The following is a 15,749-nucleotide window of genomic DNA, read 5'->3' on the forward strand; positions in this document are numbered from 1 at the left end:
GCACCGCCCCGGACCGCCCCTGGCCCCGCCCGCAGCCCCTCACAGCCCCGCCCAGCCACCCACAGCCCCGCCCACAGCCCCTCACAGCCAATCACAGCCCCTCACAGCCCCGCCCAGCCAACCACAGCCCCGCCCACAGCCCCTCACGGCCCCTCACAGCCCCGCCCACGGCCCCGCCCAGCCAATCACAGCCCCTCACAGTCCCGCCCATAGTCCCGCCCACAACCAGTCACCGCCCCGCCCACAGCCAATCACAGTCCCGCCTTCGACCCCGCCCCCCGCCCCTCAGCCCCGCCCGCGGCTCCCGCCGCCGCCATTGGCCGCTCGGCCCGGCCCCGCCCGCCCCCCGGTCCCCGCTCCGCTCGGCCGGCGGGATGTGGCGGCGGCTGCCGGCGCTGGCGCTGCTGTTCGCGGCCGCCACGGCGGCGCTGTGGGCGCTGTCGGCGCGTCTGGGCGCGGGCAGGTGGGTGCCGGGGCGGCGGGGGGGCGCGGGGCGGCCCGGGGCGCCGTGACCGCCGCTCCCCGCAGGGCGCTGCGCTTCCCGAGCGACGCGGCGGAGCTGCGGGAGCTGGCGGCGGCGCTGCGGGACTTCCAGCGGCAGCACCGCGGCGCGGCCCTCGCGCTCTTCTGCGCCGCCTACCTCTACAAGCAGAGCTTCGCCATCCCCGGCTCCGGCGTCCTGGTACGGGGGCTCCGGCGGCTCCGGGCGGGGGGTCGGGGGGAACCGGCCGGAACCGGACGGGGTGGGGGGAACTGACCGGTATGGGGCGGGGGGGGAAGGGAGGGGGAACCGACTGGTTCCGGGGGGGAAGGGGGTGAACACCGGCCGGTACCGGACGGGACTGGGGGGGATCCGATTAGTGGGGGCGAGGGAAGAGGGGGAAAACACCGACCGGTACGGGGGCGGAGGGAGGGAGGGAGGGAGTACCGGGCGGGGTTGGGGGGGGCACCGACCAGGACGGGAGGGGGAGGAGGGACGCTGACCGGTACCGGCCCGGGTGGGGGGGGCACCGGCCGGTACCGAGGAGCCCCGGGCGGTGCCCGCAGAACGTGCTGGCCGGGGCGCTGTTCGGGCCCTGGGCCGCCCTCGCGCTGTGCTCGGCGCTGGCCGCGCTGGGGGCCACGTTCTGCTACCTGCTGGCCGGCGCCTTCGGCAAGAGGCTCCTCCTGCGCTGGTTCCCGGAGCGCGTGGAGCGGCTGCAGCGCAAGGTGAGCGGGGCCGGGGGGCGAGGACGGCGGGGGGGACCGGCTGGGGCCCGGAATGGGGGAGCCCTTTGGGTCGGGAGGGACCTCGCAGCTGATCCCCCCCTGCTGCCCGCACCCGCTAGGCCGCTGGGCAGGAATAAAGGTGCTGGGTTTGACCCGGTTCCGAACCGAGGTTACATCGCAGCCTGACAGAAGAAAACTGAAATCCGCTTTAGTCTGGTGGACGCGCAGCGGCCGCGGCCCCGCACAGAGCGGAAAGCGCTTGGAGTGTTTCTTTTGGCAGGTGGAAGAAAACAGGAGCTGCTTATTTTTCTTCCTGCTGTTCCTGAGGCTGTTCCCCATGACGCCAAACTGGTTTCTGAATATCTCTGCCCCCATTTTAAACATCCCCCTGTCCCAGTTCTTCTTCTCCGTTCTCATCGGTGAGGCCCGGGGAGACCAAGGGGACAGCGCGACATTTACATGGGGGATGCTAACGGGCTGGGGTTTTGCTCTGACTCTTTCAGGTCTTACCCCGTATAATTTCATCTGCGTGCAGACAGGAGCCATTCTGTCAGAACTCACCTCTTTGGATGCCGTTTTCTCCTGGGACGTGGTGCTCAAGCTGCTCGCCCTGGCCGTGGCAGCTTTGATACCAGGCGTCCTCATCAAGAAATACAGCAAGAAGCACTTGAAGCTGGATGACGATAAGCGCGCTCCAGTCTTCAACGGCAAAAAGAACTCGTGATGGCTCAGGTGCCCCAGACGCTGGGGGCTGCCTCACAGAAGCTGCAGGTTTTTCATCTTGTGGGGCTTTGCACTGCATGTTCTGTGCCACCATGGACCAAGGACAATTGCAGTTTACCATTGTTCCTCTCATCTAAGAGGAGGCGTAGGGTTCTTGCTTTTAATGAATGTTTGGCTGTGCGTGTATCTGCACGGAGAGTGGTGTCTATATGGGAGCTCTGCGAAGGCTTCTTTCGTTTGCCTTTAAATCAGCCTGGCTCTGGTGTGTGCTGGCCCACGGGGCCTGTGGAGCCCCAGCAGCTGCTTCTCGGCTCCAGCAGTGGCTCCTGCGCTTTCCCAGCTCCAAACCCACCCACGCTCACTGAGCGCTTCTGGCCTAAAGTGACGAGCCCCGCCCTGCTCTGCTGGTGGGTGCAGTAGGACGCGTATTTAGTTGAGAAACAGTAATGATGTTTCAGGGCCCTGGCACCTTCCATAGAAGAGCAGGCACAGGATTTGGGACCAGCTGCGAGCTGCCTGTATGGATCATGCACATGTCAGCAAACACAAGGTCACTTCTGGGGACTGGCAGTGGCTGCTGCTCCCCACAAAGACTACAGAGGGGAAAAAAAAAGAATGGACGTGCCTGGCTGACAGGAATTTGTCCTTGAGAAGCACCTTTAGACCTACACGTTTGCTAACATATAACTAGAAGGTTTCCAAATGGGGGGTAGGCCCTGTCCCAGCTGCTGGAGAACAGCAGCCCCTAGAGATGACGCTGCGCTCCTGGATTTTTGGTGTTTGCACCTCCATGCTCTGCTCTCTGGGAGTTCTGCCCTCCACTTGGAGGATAAAATAAATTTTCTGGCACAGAAGGGGACACCTGGGAGACCCCAGAGCAGTTGAGAATCCCAAAATAGTTGGGGTTGGAAGAGCCCTGAGGAGCTAATCTAGTCCAACGGCCCTGCTAAAGCAGGTTGGACAGGAACACATTGAGATGGGTTTGAGCATCTCCAGAGAAGGAGACTCCAAGGGAAGCTGACAGACCAAGCGCTTCATCCATTTTAGCACCTTCCCTGCCAGCAGGGCTTGAACCGAGTGGGACAGCAAGGCTCCCAGGATGAGAAGTCACAGTTGCACATTCAATCCCCCAGCTGACATTGCACACATGGCTCGTTTGCCCAAGAGCAAAGGCTGACACTGGGTGGGCTCCACGTGTCCCACACCAAGACTGCCCTGCCACTCAGAGCTCCCAGTGGTTCCCGTTCAGCTGTGCTGAGAGACAGGTAACAACAGGCTGCTCGGTAACATCACGTTAGTTATTAAAAGGCTTCGTGACATGATGCAAAAGCACACAAAAAATCATTTCCGGATCACCAGACCAGTCCCATAAGCATTGAAGTACACTGGCTTTTTATTCCATGCATTGTTTGCTTTGATAGTCATTCTGGTTTCCATCACTGTACACTGTTCAATACAAAAAAAATCAAGTTTGTATCAGGAATCTGCAGAGCAGGGAAGAGGGAGATGGACACTACCAGACAGGGCCAAGATGAAATGGTTAACACGACAGTGGGGAAGGCGACATTCAGCTCTGGGAGAAAGTCTAGGCTAGTGTTCAGGAGCTGTCAGCAGCCGCGAGAACCGGAATGGGGTAGCTGGAATGCTGGAAAGGGAACCCACGCTTTACTTCTGTCCTGCAAAGGCGGTTTTACCGCAAGGAGGAAGCCAATTTATACCCCTCAGCCCCATACCCTGCCAGGAGAGAAAGTGCAAGGAACCACGGCAGAGGTGCCCGTACAGCAGCGTGGAGACCACATCTGGCTATGGTTCCAGGGAGGTTTCTCTAAGGAAAACGCTTGTACAGCAGCCCACAAGGGCAAGGGCTGTGTGGGGGGGGAGGGCGGGATTACATCTCTACAGGGCCAGGGCTCCATGTCTGAGCGAGGGAAGCAGCCCTAGAGGCAGCCCTGAAGAGACACAGCAGCTCCGGGGAGCGACACTGAACCCTAACAGTGCAGTGGCCCAGGCGCGTAAAGAAACCAGAGCGAAGTGGGGCAGCAGGCAGCCTGCAGGGCTCAGCTCTGCTTTTCCAGGCATCGCCCTGCCCACAGGCAGCGAACAGCTCGGGAAGCCTGACCCATCGGGACAGAAGAGTCTGGGCACCCTCTGCCGTGGGGGACATCCGATGGTGGTTCTCGGCCTCCCTCTATGCAATCACTGGGTATTCCTCGTGTGCGTATGGTAGGTGCACATAGTTCTCCACTGATGAATTCCTGCACCCTCTCCTCCAGCCTCCTAAGCAACCATCGGCACCACCACCTTCCACACCAAAACCCATCCCACACCACAACAGCAAAGCCATCTCTGGCCTTGCCACCTCCTCCGGCCACTGGCCAGAGACACAGAACATTTGGGAGGAGGAAAGAGAGACAGGAAGAGAGAGGAAAGACAAAACAAGCCAGAAAAGAACTTCCTGCCCCTTTGCATTCTGCCTCTACCCAGAGCTGAGTATTGCTGCTGCAGTTAGGGCTGAGCTGCTCGCCCCCTCTCCTCTCCAGCAGCCTGTTTGATCCACCATGGGGATCCAGCTGCTCGCCACCCCTGATCTCGTACCTGCTGCCCAGTGACTCCCCACTTATCCTTTTGAATGCTCTTGCCAGGGGATCTCATGATGGTTAATCACTTTGTGATCAATTCAAAAGCCACCCGCTTCCCGGTCACCATTCCCACCAGCTCCGGGGCCGCCAACTCTACTGGCAAGAGGAGCAAAACTGCAGCATCGACCACCAAGAACATGGCAGGGCCCACGGCGCTGACTGTACCCGTCCCTCAGAGCAGCCCTGGCAGCTGTCTGCCCCGGTGTAACGGCGTCCTTGGAAACCATGAGAGGCAGCAACCGCTGACAGCGGCCGAGACTAGCTCTGCTCCCACCCCGCGGTCAGGGAGAAGGTAACATCACACAAACAGATTACAATTGTGCTAGCGGTGAAGCCAACCTTCTGATCTACAGAAATGATAATAAATAATAAAATAACATCATAACTTAAGATCTGTGTGTAGTCCAGCTACAGAAATTTAAAAATACGGGATAATATAACTCATACAATACTGCTCTCTGTATAAGTAAGACATTTTCCTTCGCTTTGCCGTGAGGCTATAAGTTACCAAAGTTAAATTCAAACCAATATTTTAACATAAAATGTAAACAAACAAAGCAACAGAAGTACCTGTCCATGGTCCATTCCTGCCGTTCACCTCTGGCCGGTGTGCCAGCCTGCGGAGCAGCACCCGGCAGCGCGGCAGATGCGTGGCACAGCCGCGCCACCCAGCACGCTAAGAAGGGCGGAGGGAAAGCTCTTGCAGGGGGACATCAACTAAGGTGTGGGGGGGAAACGTACTCTATTGTTTTGTTCTCTTTCAATATGGATTTAGAAGAGTAGTGTTTTAAGGGAAGGCACTATGAGTTCTAATCAGAAAACAAATTTTTCCTATCTGCCAATGCCTCAGCCTGTCACATACCGGTAAGACCCTCGCTTTCACCTGCCGAGTTTCAGCTTGACGGAGAAACACAGGCCTCCGGGCCACAGCCACCATCAAGATTCCCTGTGCAAGCCGTTTGCACACAGCCCGACGTGAAGGGTAGGCAGCTGTTAGTGCTTTCAAGAACGTATAGCGAGTAAGGAGACAGAGCAGGGCTGATGCTCTTGCCTAGGCCAGTGATTCCCAGTCTTCCCCCTCCACACACAGCTCTCTGCTGGTTATCGATGCTGCTGTAGGTGAGAGGCTGTTTCTCCAGGTCCAGTACTGGCATCTCCAGTTTCCTCCCCAGCGCTCCAGCTCTGCAGGATGTGGTTTCCGCAGTTTGCAAGTTCTGGCCTTTCCCACACCGCTGCAATTGACTTCTTGGACCAAAACAGACAGGAGGTCAGAGGAGGAAGCACCCTGGGAAATGGCACGCTGCGTCTCAAAGAGGTTCCCCTGCTCAGCTGGAGGTCAGCACTGCCAGAGTGAAGCAAGGACGATGTTAACAAGTGCTCTTATACCAATTCTTGAGAGGACGAGGTTAGAATACATTTGCAGGATCGCACAAAAAAATGCCGATTAAAAAAAGGAACTAAAAATCCTTAAAATAAACCCCACTATTACATTCCTGGGGATGTATCCGCTCAGAAGATCCTGGATGTTAGCACCTCAGTACCACTTTTCTCCAGGAATGCGTCCACCTTCTGATTAAAAACGACCCGGCTGGTTATACTGAATATGCTTTGTTCACAGGTTACCCTACAGTAAAGTCTTTTTATGCTTCCTCACTTCATAAGACTGAGTGATTTCGTTTTCTTGATCTGTTCTTCAATCTTCAGGGCCACGAGGCCTGGTCCCCTGTGAAAGCAGCAAGAGAATCCCTCCGTGTCTGCACACAAAGCTGTCCAGGCAGGAGCCAGGATGTTTCTCTGTAATGTGCTTGCTTTCTGAACTGGTTTGTGTTTTTTTTTGCAACAAGTCTGTGTTTCTATAAATACAATCCACTCTTTACAGTAAAAAGTGTTAAAATGTCAAAAAAATAAATATCCATGTTACAGTAACTAGATTATTCAATAAAATACATCCCTGCCATTCTTGATTGAAATGCTCAAAGAGAATTAATTTCATTTGGACATTTTCCAGAGATTCAGGTTATTGCAAATCACTCCTGGGGTGGGAAGGAGAAGCATCTTCTCTTCCTGTAAAGTGTGATGAAGGGGAATGAAGTGGAATCTCAGGGAAATCAAAATGCCAGTATCGGGAAGCTGTGGGGAGATCTGTATTACCAAGTAGCAGAGCTGCAGGGCTTATTGGTCCTGACTGTGGCATCAGAACACTCCCCTTCAGAAGAGTCACAGTCTGATTCTCCAAACTGTGCTGGGTTCTGCAAAGCAAGAGGAAAGGGGAAGAGGTGAGAAACATTCCTGCACTGCGGATCAGCCACACCATCCCAGCCTGTAAGGGCAGACAGCAAACGTCACCACCAGAGAAAAAGACTGGCAGCACACAGGAGACAGCAACAACACAGGCACCCTGCTAAAGGTCGCTCACCTCCCGTCAACACGGGGACGACAGAAAAATATCTAGTCAGGCACCACAAACACTGATGGAGTTACAGGTAGACAGCGCAGCACATTCTGCCCTCCCTCTCCCAGACAACTGAGGGACAGCAAAAGGAAGAAAATCTTTCCAGCTTCATCAGCAAGGCTGTCAATGGGTAAGTTTGAGGAAAGCAGATTTATCATTTCCATTTCTTTATTTACTTTATGTGCTGTTTTTTATTATCCTACTCAATGCAAAACCGATGGTCTCCTGACATTATGCTCATCCTTACCAGCAAATTATGTTCAGCTTTGTTAGTGCTGCTTTCCCCTGTCCACTCATCGGGCACAGTGTGAGAAAGAGTTGGAATGTAAGCAGTTGCTTTGCTGCAGGGTATTTACCATAGCGTCTCCTAAGCCGTCATCCAACTTTCTGGCCCACGGATTCCTTTCCATAGCATCTTTTTTATTTTTTTTTACTCAACAGAAGGAAAAGGGCATTGCTAAACTTACCTCACAGCCGTGTTCGTCTGCACAAAGCTTGCCCAGAGACATCTGAGTCTTGACTCTCCGCACGGCACACTCTTTGTCTGAAAGCCCATCGGACTGGGTGGAGATTTCAATGGGGATCTCTGGAGTCTGGGACAGCATGTCCTCCAGCTTCTCAGCCAGCTCATCTTCCAGCTTGGTGGCCAGCTCATCTGGGCTGTTTGAATGATCACTTGTGTTCCCCTCCTCTCCATCTGACACAGAGAAGTTCTCCGAGCTGAAGGTTGAGTAGGACTGGCAGCTACTAATGCAGCGGTGAGGTCTGCAAACCAGGAGAGATCAGGGTTCAGCTGGTACCACAGTGCCTCTGATTGCAATGGAAAAGCCATTTCCCAGGTGCTGTGTCCAGCTACTCTGCCGTGCCCAGCCTCAACAGACCCCACCGAGCCCACTCCTGACAGGGAAGTTACGGCTCCTCAGTGGACAGGCTCTCGCTGCCAGAGCAGTGCTACAGTTCGAACAGATCCAAGCAGATTTTCACACCTGTACTTTCATCTAGCATCTTCAGCACAATATGAATGGGGCTTGCTCGCTGTAACGGGCAGCCCAGGCTGCTCAGCCCTGTTCCCCTAGCAGATATTGCTCAGGTACAGCACACGCAACACCTCCTGCTCGCTTCTCCACACTGGGCCGAGGGCTTGAACATTCAAAAAGAGTCTTTGAGCAAAAGACAGAGCCCACAGGAAAGCTGCGGGGGGAGCTCTTGATCAAGGAGTGCAGAAACAAGATGAGGGGGACAGTGAGCTGAAAGAGGGGAGATTGAGATGAGATCTTAGGGAGAAATGTTTTGCTGTGAGGGTGGGGAGGCCCTGGCCCAGGCTGCCCAGAGCAGGGGTGGCTGCCCCATCCCTGGAGGGGTTCAAGGCCAGGTTGGATGGGGCTTGGAGCCCCTGATCCAGTGGGAGGTGTCCCTGCCCATGGCAGGGGTGGAACTGGATGGATGGGCTTTGAGGTCCCTTCCAACCCAAACCATTCTGTGATTCTGTGACAATAGGAACTACCCCTAGGAAAGGCTTCACATCAACCCTCCAAGAGCCTCTTACCACCCCAAGAACAACATCTCCAGCTGAGTCATAACCAATCTGCAAGGCTGGCAGCAAGAGCTCTGCAAAGCGTTGGGCTGCCTTTCACATCTTGGAGCAGACAGGATGCACTGGACACGATGCTGTTCTCTTGCCAGCACCTCCCACAGTTTCCATGCTGGTGGGTGCTGCTACAACAGTTCTCCTGAGTTTTGCCCCAAAAAAGAGAGATTGGAGTGAGTTTGCCCTTTACCTTTGTCTACGTGGAAACTCCACTTCACTGTCTACTTCACCCTCCTCCTCTTCTGAAGAGTCATCACCACTCTGGTAGAAAACAAGGACAAGAACTGTGTCACGTGTGTGAAAGCACAAGCATGAACCAACGGCTGCCCCTTGGTCCTCCAGGACAAAGTGTCAACGGGCTCCAACAATCCAGACAAGAAAATAACGCACAAGTCAGCAAAAGCTGGTTCAAACACCTTCTAACCAGGAGATTCTTTTAGGCAGTCTTAATGTTGCTGTTTCTGAATCCGGAGTGACAGACTATGAAATCCACTGGAGTGCTCTAGCAGGCACTGAGCACACAACATTCTGTATTTTCGCAGAAGCAAGCCCAGTAATTAGTATCACACAAAAATCCACATAAATTACAGAGCTGATCTGGCACTCTTGGTTTACAGATTTGACTCTCCTTCACAGGAGCCCATCGCAGAGCAGGACGGGGGTAACAAGGCTCTGCTGGTGGTTTTCACCAATCAGAAAATCTTGAGTTTTGTTTAGTTCTCCTCCTCAGTGAGCACTGAGACTTTTGTTCTCCTTTTCCCACGCAAATCCACCCCCTGCTCTCTTAGTTTTTACAGTTTCCTCCTATCCTATCCCACCTGCCAACCCCTTGTTCAGAGTCAGCCTCTATCTAATCCCATTCCCTTGTACTATGAGCTCCTTCCCCCTTCAGTCTGAGCCCAAACCACACTGGTACTCATCCTCTTTTCCTTCACTCTTCCACCCCAGATAGTTTTCCTGCTCTCTGAACTCCACTCAGACTGCTTCCTACTTCTCTCCCCACCTGAATGGAAGCAGGAGGAATGAAGAACTGCTCCTGTACAACTGCATCATAACATTTCTGACTTGCAAAACTTTCACAAAACACATGCAAGCTGCGACTTTCAGCCAACAGGGGCTGTTCCTGGCCGGCATAGGAAAAGGGATGGCCCCAAGACCATGGCAAACATCGGATTTCTGTTCTGAGGCACAGTAGCACTAAAGATTCTCAATGAAACTGTTACATGATGCATCAACAAAAGAATTCACTTACCCCTTCCTTTGTTTTGAGAAAGGCTTGAAAACAGTTTGAGACTGTTTCAACAACAAAAATTAAGTAGAACAAGTTTCAGCTCAAACAACAACAGGCTAAATCGCAAGCAACAGAGAACTATGCCCTGCCTAAACCTCATTTGATAGCCCTCTTTATCAGCAGGACACACTGAAGTGCCTAGAGAATTCCACTTTAAAAGCATGTCCAGATCACAAAGCAAAGTTCAGATCAGTGTGATTTCCTTAAGATAAAGTTGTACACGTAACTCCACTGCTATGTGCACAAAACATGGCTTTGCTGCCATCCTCTACCCAGCCACCCCTCTGTGCCACACACCTCCTGCTGGCAGAGAGGGAAAAGAGGAGCAAGCTTTGGTTCTTTTCACACCACTGCTCACCGTCCTTACCTTTTGAAGGGGCCTTGGTTTGCACGGCAGGACGGAGGAAGCCATGTGCTGCGGAGTGGCCAGGGCAGATGCCGACTTCGAGCTGCTGAAGCCTTCCTCCTCCATCTTCTCAATGAACTGCACGTTCTCGTACAGGGAAACAGATGTTGGTGACTGGGAACAGTTCATCCCTGTTTCTGCAGATGACCGCTGTTTCTGTACCTGACCGCTGTCCTCTTCCCTGCACTGAAGGCAGGAATCATATGGATCTGTTTTGCAACACTCCCAATGATCAGCTTTGCTTTCTTTGCTCTCCAGATTCCTTCGGCAATCCACTTCCATCGCAGCAGAGATGAGATCAGGACTGGAACCAGACATCCGCCTTTGCGCATGGTTACTGAGAGGGCTCCGCAGCGCAGCTGCAGGGCCAAAGTACCTTAGGTTGTTTGCGCAGTTTGCAATATCTTGTCCATGGGCATGAAGTCGTGAGTGATGGCCATGGGGATGGCTGTGGCCAGGCTGCGGTAGGCTGGGATGAGGAGAATGATTATGGGGTGGAGGCGGGGGTGCATCATCTTGCACTGGCTGGTTTTTCAAGATCCCTGCAAAATCGTTGTAGCTGCCTTTGCTGTTCCCTCGTCGGTGGCGTGGCTTACTGCGATAGCGGCTTTTGCCACTCGGTGTGGACATTTTGGGACTCCCTGAGACTGGTGAGCCATTGGACACTGCTTCTGTGCTCGGTATGCCCTCTGACTTCAGTAGATCTGGCCTGGAAGCAGGAGTTACATGTTAAACCACAAACTATGAAACAACACTGTATTGCAGCTGGGATGAAGAGGCAGCTGCAGCCACAAGCGCACTCTGCTTTCTAAAATCCATAGGATTTCCACCCCATCAGCTGTTTGACTTCTGCATTTACTCTCCTTTGATCCTCTCCGCTCAATGTCCTTTCCATTCAGCCCACCATACTCCGCACTTATTTCTGAGTGCTTTATCAGTATCGGCCATAAACTCTCCCTTTTCCAGTCCTATTTGGATGTTCTGCTCCCAAAAAGCTCCCTCTGGAGATCTTGGTGCAGGGCACATGTCTCTCTACGCACACATACAATGCTCAGCACAACAGGGTCCCAATCTGCTGATAGTTATCAGCCTGCTCATTTCACAGGCACGTATGGATATTAACTCAGAAGCAGCTACTCACTGTTCATCAGGACTCTTAACTCCTGGAAATCCCAGAAGCAGGAAGAACAAAATAGAGTGCTCACTTTCTGAAAGCCACGCAGAAGAGGAACAGCTGAAAAGGACAGCATGAACTCCCATATCTCATATCCCAATTTAATCCCTCAACAATGATCCCTCAACAATGAATCCATCCTCCTCCAGCACAGGCTGATTTCCACAGACCTTGACCCTGCTTATTACCATTTAAGTCAACAACAACCTAAATGCTCTTTGCTCAGACAGTTTGGAACTCAAGACACACATTAGGCACCTCCTGTCAAAGCACCATCGGCTGCGAAAAAATTATACAGACCAAACGGTTCCTGAGAGCTGCCCAGGCAGAAGGGATGGCAGGATTCATCCCTTTTACCTTAAGATAACTAAAACTATTGTGGTTCTGAGGATCAGACCAGGCCCAAGACTGAACATCCCTTTGACTCATCCTGCGCTGCTATCAGAGCCAAAGGAAAGTCAGGTGCCTGCTCCTCTCAATGGGGATCCACCACTAGTTCCTGGCACAGAACCAGGCTGTTCCTTCTTACCGTTTGGTCTGGCTGCCTGGCTTATGGGAGACCCCTTTCCTCTTCATCAGTTTCTCCACCGTATTGGGGTGGATTATTGGTCTGACTGGGTGGCGTTTGTACGTCCCAGGGTATTTCTTTTCCACTGCTTGTTCCCTCCTGAAACATTAGGGAAGGAAAATAAAAAAAACCAATCAGTTCTTTCTTTATGCAACTGCAGCTCCCGCTGAAGAGAGACAGCTCCACTGTGAGCATGCCGCGTGCCTGTTTGTCCACTGTGCTGGGTGCAACACAACCCATCGTTCTGGGACACAGGCATCTTCCAAATTCTCTCTGCAGAGATCAGACAGCTGGGACAGGGCCCTGACGCACCATCCAGACACAGCAATACTTTTCTCTTTACAAAGGAGGCAAAGGATGCCAACACCAAATGGGAAAAGTGCCTTTCTCCCAGTCAGTAAACACTAGATAAGCATACGTGCACTAAGGGGTCTGCAGCAATCTGCTCTTCAGGGTCCTCGCTCTGACTGCCAGCTTTTCTTCACCTGGAGTTTTGCCAGGGGATGCTATATCTACAAGTGCCACTACACAGTTTAGAAACAAAGTGCTGCTTTTTCCCTCCACACACGTGGCATGCTGTTGCGCCCAGAGATACATACTTTATGAGCTCCTTCTCACGGACCTCCAGCTGCAGCATTATAGCGCTGAGCTCCATATATAGGTTATTGGCTCTCTCCAGCTTCCTCTCATAGTGTTCACGGATATCCAACGCATGTCTATAAAACAGAAAAGTCGTTATTCCACAATCTGATGCCCATGGACCAAGAAAAGGGAGTAAGGAAAAGTACAGGTGCTTTAGGAAAGTCAGATTTGACCACTGCATTGCACTGAACCCCAGAGAAAGCTAACAATGAATGACAATTAAGAGCTTGATACAGCAATGAGATACGATACGGAAAGCATTTAACAGTTTTGGAAGAGCAGCAACTCTTACTAGATGAGCTGCAACTGCCTCACATGCACCCGTAAGCCCTTTGGCTAAGCTCTGATCTTCCTGTTTGCCCAGAAAAGAGTCTAAGTTAGCAAAGTCATCTGTGTGTATTCCATAAAACACAAGATGCCCCTACGGCTACGGGATACTTGCAGAAGACATCTTGGACCACAGCTGAAAGATGTGACCACCAAAATCTCCCAAGGGCCTGGAAACACTGACCAACAACCACATCATGGTGGCTGAACAAGGCTTCCTTTGGCCTTCTCAGGTTTGACACACTTGGTGGTCTATGTTTCTCTGTCATAACCATATCTGCAAATCTGTATCACAAACGGTAGCACCTTCCTTTCTTAAATAAACACTTCGCTTTCATTTTTAAGTTGGTCTAACATTCAAAAAGAATCTCAGTGCGCTGGAAGTGTGTTCACTTCCCTGGGAATAACTAATCCAACAGAAGTATCAGAGCAGAGAAAGCTCACAGGAAACTGCACGACTGCTTTTCCACTGAGCTGCATGTACCCGCTCCAGCACTATCACAAACACCAAAACTCGGGCAGAACTACTTCCTGGTAGCCACACAGCCTCTGCCCCTCTTTCCTGGAGAAAACCATTCACCAGAGCAGGGACAGTTTCCACCATTTCCCTCTCTGTAGCTTTCCCTCAGCCACGCAAGTGCCTGAGGCCAGTGAGAACTTCAGTTTCTCAACTCATGAGGAATTTGAGCTGCCCAAACGTATGCCACCAGGAATACTGAGTCCTGTTTTGGGGTCCTTAGTACAAGAGGAGCATGAAAACAGCCAGGGAGGGGCTGGAGCACATGCCCTGTGAAGAGAAGCTAAGGGAGGTGGAGAAAAGAAGGCTGGGTGGGAAGCGAGCAGTAAACATAAAAGACTCAACAGACCTCAGCTCTTCTCTTCGGCGGCGAATCAATTCCTCATCCAGCCGGTGGATACAAGTGCCTTCACTTTTAATCTTCTCAAAATGTTTCTTCACTTCTTCTCGCCATTCAGCCTAGGGAAGCCATTTTACTTTCAGGAATTTACAAAGGATTAGGATCCCTGGTTGCACCAAAGAAAAACTCTTGGGCAACCTTCTTTGTGTCTGCAGAAAATTACAGGCTTGGGTTGGAAATGTATTTCTGTTGGCTTAAGTATTTTGGGTAACAATGCTGCAGCATGGTATTTCCCATTTTGAGCTCCGATTAAACAATTTAAAATACATCTGCATTGTCTAAAAAGTACTTTTAAAAAATTCCTAAAGCTCTTTCCATCCTAACACAGCATTTTCTTCCCTTTTGACATTTAAAGTAAACAGAAAGGCTTATGATTTGGGATGATGACTGTCACTGGGGCGATACAAATTCTATTTGCCCCTTGAAGCCCTAGTTCATGCAGCTTTAATAAATGCACCCACTTCCTCACATACACCCCAAGAGCACATGGATCCTCAGTGCTGGAGGCTGGGTTCATCCTCATCCCCTCTTTGGGAGCAGACAGTTGCTCCCTGGGTAGGACTTGGAGAAATCTCCAAGAACATACTGCTAGCTCTTCCCAGAGTCCCTCCACTGCCCCGTTATAGTTATAGCTCCTTGTCCCGATGGCTGCCCTGTTCATCTCCACTACAAACACAGCTGTTCCTCTCACAGCAGCCCTGGGGAAAAGTGAATGAGACAACACTGAGTTTCGGGCTGATGCTGGCAGATGTCTCAGTTTGCGAAAGCTTGGGTAAAAGCTTTAAAGACATCCGTTAGTTTGCTTCTCCCCAGGAATCCAACTGAAATCATGGATCTGGACTCTAGCTGCACTCAATGCAGCCTCTGAAACCAGATCCTTGGGGCTAACTCCAGTACTCATGGGCTACAGCTGTTCTCCGTTTACCTGTGATTTGAAATAGGTTTCCTGAGGAGTAGCCAGCACGTCAGCAGATGCGATATCCAGGTGCATCAGGGTCTGCCGGAAGGAGGGACGATTCCGGGGCTTGCTCTGCCTGGAGCAGAACAGACAAAGACCCAAGTATGAGATGAGGTTAACACCACCAGCTCCTCCTGCCTCTCTGAAAGGGTTTCTCACTAGAATGTGTTCTCTGAATCTGAAAGATTAGAGCAAAGGAGCTTTCCTGGTTTTCTCTTTGGCCGAATATAAGTTTATTTATAGTTCAGAGGTATTTTGCGTTCACTTTTTGGGTTGTGATGATCGATGCTGAAGGAACGAGAAGAGATAAAAACCATTTAAAAGGGGAAAGTTGATTGCAAATGAAAGGTAGGATGCAAACTGAAACTGAGTTCTAACTTGTCTGTCAAGAAGAAACAGATCTCAGCTCATTATTCCATTAATTTCCAAATTTCCTAACAGGAACACTCTATCTAGTAAAAATGATAACTGACATTCTATAAAACAGGGTGTCTATAAACACCAAGTGCTGCCACACGGTACATGTGCCTACACGGTACTGTAATCCACTGAACGTCTCTGTAAGACCACGTTCAAGCACAAACCTGCTTGTATCTTTGAGAAGAGACCAGCACTCAAGCTTCAGGACCGAACCCACCAGACTCTGCATGGACTGCTGTGCTCAGCACAAGAAACAGCCACTTCAACCACCTCTCTGCCACAAACCACCTGCTTCCACTAGGTGGGGATCCGGGTGTACGTACTGGGTGTTGGGAGCCTCCAAGAGCCCTTCCTGCCTTTGTGGCCACGGGGAAGCACAGCCAGGCAGAGCCCCTCTCAACACAGATACTGCAACAGTAGGACCCCTGCTTTCCT

The 15,749-nt window shown here is 52.0% G+C and overlaps 2 protein-coding genes across 6 annotated transcripts in view; one reads left to right on the forward strand and one right to left on the reverse strand.

Moving 5' to 3' along the window:
* Positions 1-374: 374 nt before the first annotated feature.
* On the forward strand, positions 375-2,228 carry TMEM41A (transmembrane protein 41A). The gene is made up of 5 exons (XM_069864737.1): positions 375-478; positions 529-682; positions 1,048-1,209; positions 1,490-1,628; positions 1,713-2,228. Exons 1-5 carry the CDS (start codon positions 375-377, stop codon positions 1,931-1,933), a joined length of 780 nt encoding a protein of 259 aa, XP_069720838.1. The 3' UTR covers positions 1,934-2,228.
* A 1,079-nt stretch (positions 2,229-3,307) lies between these two features.
* Positions 3,308-15,749, reverse strand: part of MAP3K13 (mitogen-activated protein kinase kinase kinase 13) — a 50,853-nt gene continuing 38,411 nt past the window's right edge. For 4 of the 5 annotated variants that reach the window (XM_069864718.1, XM_069864715.1, XM_069864714.1 and 1 more), the window contains 9 exons: positions 14,862-14,970; positions 13,886-13,995; positions 12,650-12,766; positions 12,012-12,149; positions 10,270-11,017; positions 8,802-8,872; positions 7,491-7,788; positions 6,723-6,820; positions 3,308-6,635 (listed from right to left, as the gene is read on the reverse strand). In XM_069864718.1, the coding sequence (XP_069720819.1) occupies positions 6,599-6,635; positions 6,723-6,820; positions 7,491-7,788; positions 8,802-8,872; positions 10,270-11,017; positions 12,012-12,149; positions 12,650-12,766; positions 13,886-13,995; positions 14,862-14,970 (1,726 nt within the window). In that variant the 3' untranslated portion in view covers positions 3,308-6,598. Of the gene's footprint in view, positions 6,821-7,490; positions 7,789-8,801; positions 8,873-10,269; positions 11,018-12,011; positions 12,150-12,649; positions 12,767-13,885; positions 13,996-14,861; positions 14,971-15,749 lie in introns of all 5 variants that reach the window. The other variant, XM_069864719.1, reaches the window with a different exon arrangement.

Source organism: Phaenicophaeus curvirostris, chromosome 10 (genome assembly GCF_032191515.1).
Source record: "Phaenicophaeus curvirostris isolate KB17595 chromosome 10, BPBGC_Pcur_1.0, whole genome shotgun sequence".
Classification (NCBI taxonomy): domain Eukaryota; kingdom Metazoa; phylum Chordata; class Aves; order Cuculiformes; family Cuculidae; genus Phaenicophaeus; species Phaenicophaeus curvirostris.